This window comes from Salmo salar, chromosome ssa06, assembly GCF_905237065.1.
Source record: "Salmo salar chromosome ssa06, Ssal_v3.1, whole genome shotgun sequence".
In the NCBI taxonomy this organism is placed as follows: Eukaryota; Metazoa; Chordata; class Actinopteri; order Salmoniformes; family Salmonidae; genus Salmo; species Salmo salar.
In genome coordinates, this window is record NC_059447.1 from 53,354,160 (window position 1) to 53,363,705 (window position 9,546).

The window sequence follows — 9,546 nt, forward strand, 5'->3', positions numbered from 1 at the left end:
CTCTCCCTCACTCTATGACTCCTTTTCTCTCTGTCTTTCCTATCTCCTCCCCCCTCTCTCTCCCTCCCACACACACACACACAACACATGCACCTGCTATCATGCCAGACATACAAGACACGTTGACCTTGGTGTGCACACACACACACACACACACACACACACACACACACACACACACACACACTAATGGGCACAGTGCCTAAGAGACTAAGACATTCCACATTATTTGGACTAATCACCAATTTGGTCCCATTGTGTAATAAAGTATGTTAAGGCCATATGCCTGACACAAAGCACTACATGAATACAGTAGAACACCATATAAACAGCCAGCGTGCATCCCAAATGACACCTTATTCCTGCAGTGCACTACGTATAGGTCTCTGATCAAAAGCCTTGCACTATGTACATAGAGAATAAGATGCCACCCACATGAAGAAATACAATAGTATACTATGGTATAAATACTATAGTATTCACTGTAGTGTTTTTCCTGACTTTAACAGTATTTACTGTAGGATACACAGTATACTGTATTATTTACATAGTATTATACTATTTATATTGTGGCAAACCTCTTCAAAGTTAGGAGCGTTTGTCACATATTAAGTGGGAAACTGTCACCAAAGTCAGCCCAGAATGAAAGTTCTTTCGAACATGACAGTACCTGTGTGTTTGTTTCGCTGTCCTGGTCCACCCAGGCCACAGGTAAGGTCAAGGATAGCAGGTTTCGGTACACAAATCTGGTTCTCGGTAGGTCCAGGTCTAAACGCCAACAGGTAAGTCCAAAACAGTCCAGCTCGTACACGGTAAATCCAGCCAATGTAGATTGTCTCTTTCTCTATGGTTCATAGATCCTTCCCGCCCTCTCTCCCTCTTCCTGGTTTTTCTTGACCTTTTATCTGTGGGTCGGCTCCACCTTCTGAGGGTTCCCCTTGCTTCTGGGAATTGTAGTTTTGGCAGTCGGCCATTTTGTGATCTGTAGTTCTGATCGGGGTGGCCATTTTAGTGATCGGGCAGAGCCCGTTTATTAGTTCTGCCCTCACATATCTGCCATTTATCACTCGACCCCCTTCTTTGCCACAATATAGTATAAATACGGAAGTAAAAAAAAACTGTAGTATATACTTTAGAAATTACCGTAGTAATTGTTTTTGTAGTATAATGTAGCATTTATTGTTGTGTTTTTGTAGACTTTAGTATACTGTAGAATTTATTGTAGTGTTTTTGCGCTAAATACTGTAGTATTTACTATACTGTTTTAGTTTTATTGTTGGAGCTTTCTCCTTGAAGAAACATATGGGAGAAATACTAAAAGAGCAGATTTTCCATAACCCGTAGGGAACCCAAAATGGTCTATACTTGGCATGTAGTTTTCTCACTTATGGGTGTCACGCCTGCTCCAGGTCCCCCTACCTGGCGCTCGAAGGCGACAGGCTCCCCAGCATTACGCACTCCTGCCACCATCATTACGCACATCTGCCTTCCCCATCAGGCGCATCAGCATTGTCGATCCTTACAGAATCCTGAAGCCATCAAACGAAGCATCGGGGAGTGCTGGCTTTCCGGTTGGTGGTGACGTCGGGTCAGGGGGCTTCCGCCGATGGAACCGGGGGTGCCTAAGCCAGCTCGTCGAGCTTCTACGCCCTAGCTGGCTTGGGGTTTTCTTGTCCCGGTTGGCTCGACAGGCGCACATCACGCCTGAACTGGCTCGCCAGTCCTCTACGCTTCAGCCGGCTCATCAGGCTCCTATGTTCCAGCGGGATCCTCAGGCTGTCACACCTCAACTGGGTCGTCAGGCTCCCACGCCTCTGCTGGTTCGTCGGGCTTTTACGCCCCCAACCGGCTGGTCCAGCACCCAGGCCTCAGCCGGCACGTCATGCTCGACCAGGTAGGATGCCGGGTGACGCCCCTAGATGGGAGGTACTGTCACGCCTGCTCCCAATCCCTGGCGCTCAAAGGCGCCAGGCTCCCCAGCATTACACAGTCCTGCCACCATCATTACGCACACTTGCCTTTCCGCGTCACGGGCATCAGCAATTATTGGACTCACCTGGACTCAATCACCTGTGTCATTACCTCCCCTATATCTGTTCCCAAGCTCTGTTCCCTGCTTCAGGATGAATTGTCGTATGTTGTTGTGTTACCCGTGTGCTGATGCTGTTCTTGTCTTGTTCCATATCTGTTCCTCATTAAATGTTTTACTCCCCGTTCCTGCTTCTCTACTCCAGCGTTGGTCCTTACAATGGGTGGCACAAATTGGGATATGGGGGAGTGGAATAGGCAGGGTACATGCAAAATAAACACAGTAGTATTTCTATAGTTCAAAAACTGTAGTGTTTTTGCAGACTGTAGTGTTTTTGAGGACATTACGGTAGTGTTTTACAGTAGACTACAACATTCTATATAGTAAGTACTACATGAGGGAGACTGCAGTGTGTAGTATAGTATTCTACTGTATGTATTGTAGCATTCTATAGTAAACTGTAGTATTTTTTCATGTGGGCATTTGGGATGCAGTCCCAGTAACTTTCGGATTCCAGACAATCTGTACGGTATGTGGATTGTGGGTGGTCTCAGGGATCTGTGTCTATCCTTATGTTTTGGGCCGTCATATCTCGTTACCTCACGCAGGTGTCACGGGCAAGTTGGGCGACCCTGTGTTTGTGTGTGTGTCCTAGCCTGTAACGCCCGGAATAAGAGCTCTGTCTGACCAATCAGCAGTCAGGCCATCATTAGCATGGGAAAAACGTGCAGAAAGTGACAAATGGTGCCATCAATAAACAAACAATGTCTTCACAGACCGAGAGGGGGAAGAAGAAACAAAAAATATTTTATTTTATTTTTCATTGCAATCTTTGAAGCCTGTTGCTGTTGGGATGGTTCAGGTCCCATGGAATTGAGGGTGACAGGCTCCCATTAGCCCAGTGGGGTATTTATAATTTGGGAGCTAGGGTTGTGTGCGCGTATATGTGTGTTTTCCATGCTTCCGTGCTAGTGTGTATGTATGTGCATCAAGTGTTTATCTGTATATGTGTGTGTTTGTGTGTGTATGCCTTGGGTTCATGTGTGCCACGAGAACAATGCCATTGTCCTGTACTAGTAGGGGCTGGTGCTGGCATTGGGGGCAGCTGCAGATTGTTAACCTGTAATTTAGGATCAGGGGGGAAGTGATGCGTGTGTAATTTACTGTGGGGATCACATGGCCCTATCGGCCTCCAAAGAAAGCCCAACCTCCATCACCCTGGTTACATAACCTAGTCCCGCCGTCACAGAGAGCACCAAGCACTCCCCGCCATAACTAAAGCAAATTAGGTCATCGCCAGTGCACACGATCGATAGGCATCATGCGTAATGCTACGGCAACATTGCAATAACACTCAGCTAGTACTCGGCTAACGTTCAATTCCAGCCCGTATGTATTGAATGGATTATCGTGATGAATATGTAGCTTTGCAGCAGAGAGGGTCTGTTCAGGTCTCCGGCTAACGTTCAGCAAATGTTTTAATTATTTAACTGTTGTGGAATGGATTATCCAAGCACCTGATCAATAGCAGACAAACATTTGAGCCATTGCTTGTCTCTGCAGTGCTGTACCCTAATCCCGTATTGTGGAATTAGTTTTAAACTATCAGCATCTTTATTATATTACTCATCAGTATGTCTAATTTTGCTATCATCCCCTATTTTACGACTGCAGAAATCGGGGACACGCCCGACGTAGCTGCGAGAGGCTATCGACGCTACAACACAGTTCAACAGACCCGCCGCTGAGAGAGAGACAACCGGCATTTGTCCAGCCATCAACTACCGAGGCCGGCTACCGGCAAGGAAACACAGAAAATGCTCGCTAAAGCAATACTAAAGGAAAGTGCTAACGCCTAACGTGTGAGTCTGATTCCAAGTTGTAGATCAGTTTGTTGTCCCCCACGGCTACAGACACGGGGGACACACCCGACGCAGTTGCGAGAGTCTATCTACGTCTTGGAGTGGGGGAGAGGAGAGCTCATCAGCCAGCCATTGACTACCGAACTAGCCATCAACTTCAGTGCCAGCCATCAACTATCGGACCAGGCATCGACTAATGACCTCTGCTCGGGAGGAAGAGCCGAACTCTGGTCGGGTAGAGCCGAATGAATGAACCTAGCTCGGGTAGAGCCGAACAAATGAACAATGGCCACCGCTCTGTGAGTGAAGCAACTGCTGTACTAGTTTTTCCCTGTGCTCATAGTGCTACTCTTACTTATAGTCCTAACTCCTAGACTTCCTATACGTTTCTAAATGGGCTCTTAGTGATACTGCTAGTCCTAACTCTTAGACTCCCTATTAGTTTCTAACTGGGCGTTTAGTCGTTTTAAAATGAAGCATTCAAACAAATGCTTTTTAAGATATTGTCACTATTGTAAAATCTTGTAATATATAACCTTTGATTGTACTTTGCCCTTCTCTGTGGTTGTGTTTGCCGTGGGATTTTAGAGCTCTGCTTTTGACACACTTTAAACTGTTTTGATCTGAGGCCCATTGTATCAGATCTTCCAGACTTAGCAATAATCGTCATGACTAACAAGGTAAGAGAGCGGAAGAGAGAGAGAGAGAGAGAGAGAGAAGAGAAAATAAAATATGAAAGAGGGAGAGGAAGGGTGTGAGGGAGAAGGAAGAGAGAGAATAGAAAGATAAGAGAAAGACGGATTGAGAAAAATGAAAGAGAGCAAAAGAGAGAGAGAGAGAGAGATGCCGCTAGCTAATGTGCTCAGACAGTAGCTTTGTACCAGTCATTGTCCTGTCCCACTGTTAGATAGCTTCCCTGAGGCCTCTCAATGTAACCGACCTCCACTGGCCTTCGTTCGTAGCAATTTGCCCATGTCACATCGGGTTAATTTCATACACCGTTTATACGCTGACATACATCTGAAAGACCTGAGGAGTCCCAGAGTGTCCTTATGGTGCCCTAAGGCTCATGGTTCAAAGATCCAGCTGTGGGTCTGACAGGCTAGGCCGTGCCAGAGGTGACAGCTCTCTGTTTGGGGTAAGGAGAGACCCCGTGGGGGGGTAACAAGGAGGTCCCGGAAGGGGGTACGACAGAGGTTCTCAGGCTGGGTCCCAACACTGGGGGTATGGGCAGCTGTGAGGGCCAGGGAGGCTAGGTTGGGGGTAAGGGTGTTGGAGGAGGGCTATTTGGAAGGGGGTTATTGTCACCACCTATCCACCTATCATCTCTCATTGCTCTGGTGGAGGTTGAAGGGCCTGGTTTGGCTATTGTTCAGTTCCCTTTCTTTTTCCTCTCTTTGTTGGATCCCATGACCTTTGCTTCTCTTTCCTCCTCCCTTGTCTCCAGAGTATGCACAGTACAATACTGTCCTGTGAGATTGTGTTCCTGAACCTCTTCATTGTTAGGGAATATGAATACACTGTCCAAACAACACCAGGTCAGCGTCCCAAATGGCACCCTATACCCTACATAGTGCACTATTCTGATAGGGTGCCATTTGGAACGCATTCTTGGATGTACATCAACTCTACAATAATCAGCGGGGACATATAAACAGCATGTCCTCTATTCCCCTTCAACATCAATAACAAATTCCCGATACTACAATGAGAAACTGAAAAGGGTCAAGACACCCTCTATCTGCTTTACACTAACCCAATCCATTCAATCACTGAAACCAATAACACACAGCTCTAATCTAAACACTCTCAGCCTGATGGGACTGACCCATTTTAACTCTTTACATTTTCCTCTCTCTCTGTTATAGCTTTGATCTTACATTCTCTCCTTCTGACCTGTCAGATTACCATCCATTACTAAACACACACATCTCTCTCTCTCTCTCTCTCTCTCTGCATGCTGGGAGTGTTTGGTGCATGCTGGGAATTGTTTGATCGAGTGCTAAGTGCGAGTGTTTGTGTAGAGTTAGATATCCTGAGTTTTCTTTCGGTTTTCCTTTTCTTGGTGATATCCTTTTTCTTCTATGCATGATTAAGTTTATTATTTTCTTGTTGTGGTAGAATTAAGTAACTTCGGCACGGCTTTAGGTGTGTTACTGAAGCTACTGTCACGGTGGAGGAGTTTCTGGTCGCTGTGGGAGAGAAGGTAGGATATGAGAATGTTGCTTATGCGTCACGGATGAATAAAGCAGGGGTGGTATTTCTTAAAGAAGAGCGCCTTGTTGATCGTATGGTTGAGCATGGCGTACTTGTTAAAGGTATGTTTATTCAAGTTACGCCGCTTTTTTCTCCATCAACAAGGGTAACGATTTCAAATGTACCGCCGTTTATTCCCAATGAGCTATTGGAGCGCGAGTTATTGCGGTTTGGGAATTTTGCAAGTTCAATTAAGATTGTCCTGCTGGGTTGCAAACACCCGGCGTTGAAACGGGTTATGTCGTTTCGGCGACAGGTGTTTATGTTTTTGGAGTCACCAGAGCAGACTTTGGAGTTATCGTTTAAAGTCAAGTATGACAACAGACTGTATATGGCTTATGCTAGTACGGGTAGTCAACGGTGTTTTGAGTGTGGGGATGTTGGCCATAAGCAACATGCTTGCCCGAAAAGGGAGAAGGCGGAGGGAGGGGCGCATGTGGTCCTCGTAACGCCTGGGCCCACTGATGTAGGCAGAGGTGGGCTGACAGCTGTAGAGCAGCCACAAGCACCTGTTGCTGAGGAACAAGTTGTCTGTGTTGAGGGCACGGAGTTGCAACTTGTACCAGAGGGAAATGTTATGCAGCAGAAAAATATTGTTGTCGAAGGTAAGGATGTATATGAAGAGCCATTTCCTCAGACTGGTGAGGAGTTGCACAGCACGAGTGCTAGGGTACAGGAGGGGGTTCATGTGGAACTAGGCTCCCAGGTAGTGGAGGAGATGCCCACTACGAGTAATGGGGTACAGGAGGGGGTTTACGTGGAGCTAGGCTCCCAGGTAGTGGAGGAGATGCCCACTACGAGTAATGGGGTTCAGGTGGGGCTAGTCTCCCAGGTAGTGGAGGAGATGCCTGGTACGAGTGATGGGGTGCAAGTGGGGAGTGTCGAAAGGGATGTGGTAGAGGGGAGTCAGGGGTCTGTGGCCTCAGTTGAGGAGGATTAGGAGAAGGACATGGATATCTCTCCTGATACGATAGCAGCTGGTGAGGACTCAATTTACAATCTAGAGGAGGTAAATGGGTTTCTGGATCAGACTTTTGGGAAATCTGTCAAATTGGCAGATTTTTTTGATGTTGATAAGTTTGTGAGGTCAGCTGTGATGTTACAGAAGACGGTCGGGTTAGACCAGTTGAGTGAGAAGAAGCGTTTTCGCTTGAGGAAATGTGTTACTGGTGTCACAGCAGCAAAAGGTAGTAGGAAACGTGGTCAGGTTAAGAGAAAGTTAAAACAATGACGATGATCATGCCTCATAGGGTGTTTTTTTCTCTTTGTCTGGTTTCTCTGTGGTTTCTTCTGCTTTTCCTTTCTCTTTTCTATATGGAGGTACTAAGGGTAGGTTCTCTCAATATTAATGGGGGAAGGGACAGGAATAAGAGGGCTTGGGCATTAGAAGTAATAAAACAGAAAAGGCTGAATGTTGTTTTTCTACAGGAGACACATAGTGATGAGGCTAATGAGGTTGACTGGGGTATGTGATGGGAGGGTCAGCATATAATCAGTCATGGTACTAATTTCAGTGCTGGGGTGGCAATCTTGTTTTCCTCAGGTTTAGGGGTGACTGTGGTATCTACAATAGAGATTGTCAAGGGTCGGGTTTTATTGGTCAAGGCAGATGTCATGTTTTTTTTTTTTTTTTTGAATGTTTATGCTCCTAATGAGGGTACAGAGCATATTGTTGTTTTTGATCAAATAAAGGAAACCTTAAGACAGTGTGACAAAGAGGGGTGTATGGTTTTAGGGGGGGGACTGGAATTGTACAGTAGATTTTACTGTTGCCCGCACCACTGAAGAACCTCGCCTGCGGTCAGCCACTTGCCTGTCTGGTCTATTAACTGAGTTTGAGCTTTCTGATGTGTGGAGAGTAAGGAATGCAAAAGTTAGGCAGTACACATGGTTAAAAGTTAATGAAGGTCGTGTCAGTGCAGCAAGGTTAGACAGGTTGTATGTATCTGATCACTACTGTAGTAAGGTTGGAAGGTGTGACATTACTCCTGTGAGTTTCTCTGATCACCATATTGTTACTGTTGATCTTCACCTGTCCTGTCCACGAAGGTCATCATCTTACTGGTATTTTAATGTTAAATTGTTACATGATGTCATGTTTTGTGAAAGGTTTTTGTTGTTTTGGGAAAAATGGAGGCTTACAAAAGGGAATTTTGAGTCCTTGTGTCATGAATCCCGCTTCCTGAGTCTGTGTTCTGCCTGAGCTGCCTGTTTTCTGTTTTGGAGTTGTTTCCTGAGGTTTCTGAACACACCCTGTCTGGTTGCCGGGCGACGAAGCTAGCCGGGAGATCTCTCAATTACCCGCACCTGCAGCTCATCAGCCATCTGCACACCTGGTCCTGATCATCACCTCTTCTCTTCATAAGCTCTGACCTGACATCCATTCCCTGCCGGATCGTTAGCAATGAACAGTATGTTGTGTCAGCGTATCAGCCTCATGTTACCAGAGTTAGTTTTATTGTTCTGTACTTTTTGCCGGTTACTCACCCCCGTTTACTCTGTCTACAGTCATCCTCCCGGAACATTCACCCCTCTTGCCTGGTCGTCGGTGGTTTCAGTGACATCATTGGATCTGCCTATTCACTCTCATCAACTCACCTCTGCTGCTGCTCTGTCTCCTGGGTTATTCTATTTTTACCTCGAGTCTGTAAATAAATACTCACCTTCATTTGACTCACCTTGTCCTGGTCTGCTTCTGGGTTCAGCTGTAGAGAATCGTGACACCTTGAGACAATGGTGGGAGGTTGGGAAGGCCCAAATATGATTATTTTGTCAACAGTATACTGCTCTGTCTTGTATTGAAGTTAAAGAGACTATCAGGGCCCTTGAACAGGACATCAAATCTAATGAATTGAAGCTGCTCACTCAGAACGACCCTGGATTAGTCATGAACTTACAGGACAAGAGACATGAACTGATGTCGTTTCTACATGAAAGTGTGAAGGGTGCCTTGATTAGGTCTCGTTTCGCTTCCCTTAAGGATATGGATGCTCCTAGCGCTTTTTTTTATAAACCTAGGACAGTCGACATTGCAACGTAAACAGATGGTCTGCCTTCGTCTCCCTGATGGGACAATGAAATGCGTCAACATGCTGTGGATTTTTACTCTGCCCTCTATATGGTGGAGGATTGTGACTCTCTCTGTACTGAACAGTTGTTACATGGCCTTCCTCAATTGGGACCTGAGCAGAGAGCTGCTTTGGACTCTGACATTACTCTGCAAGAGCTGTCCACAGCAGTTACACAGCTCTCATCAGGCCGAGCCCCTGGCATAGATGGTTTACCATCTGAGTTCTATCAGCGCTTTTGGGGGTCTATTGGGGAGGATTTTTATGAAGTGATGTGTGAATCTTTTCATGAGGGTTCTCTTTCTGTATCCTGTCAATGTGCGGTGCTTTC

The 9,546-nt window shown here is 46.1% G+C and overlaps 1 protein-coding gene across 2 annotated transcripts; it reads left to right on the forward strand.

Moving 5' to 3' along the window:
* The first annotated feature begins 3,310 nt into the window (after positions 1-3,310).
* Positions 3,311-8,820, forward strand: LOC123743462 (uncharacterized). Of its 2 annotated transcripts, none has more exons than XM_045720710.1 (3): positions 3,311-3,480; positions 3,704-8,558; positions 8,656-8,820. In XM_045720710.1, exon 2 carries the CDS (start codon positions 6,131-6,133, stop codon positions 7,085-7,087), a length of 957 nt encoding a protein of 318 aa, XP_045576666.1. In that variant the 5' UTR covers positions 3,311-3,480; positions 3,704-6,130; the 3' UTR covers positions 7,088-8,558; positions 8,656-8,820. The 2 variants fall into 2 exon arrangements, with proteins under 2 accessions (XP_045576666.1, XP_045576665.1); XM_045720709.1 differs by having other exon boundaries at positions 3,311-3,418.
* The last annotated feature ends 726 nt before the right edge of the window (positions 8,821-9,546 follow it).

Coding starts and splice junctions, on each gene's coding strand:
- LOC123743462 (XM_045720710.1), top strand. CDS start 6,131: ATGAATAAAGCAGGGGTGGTATTTCTTAAAGAAGAGCGCCTTGTTGAT.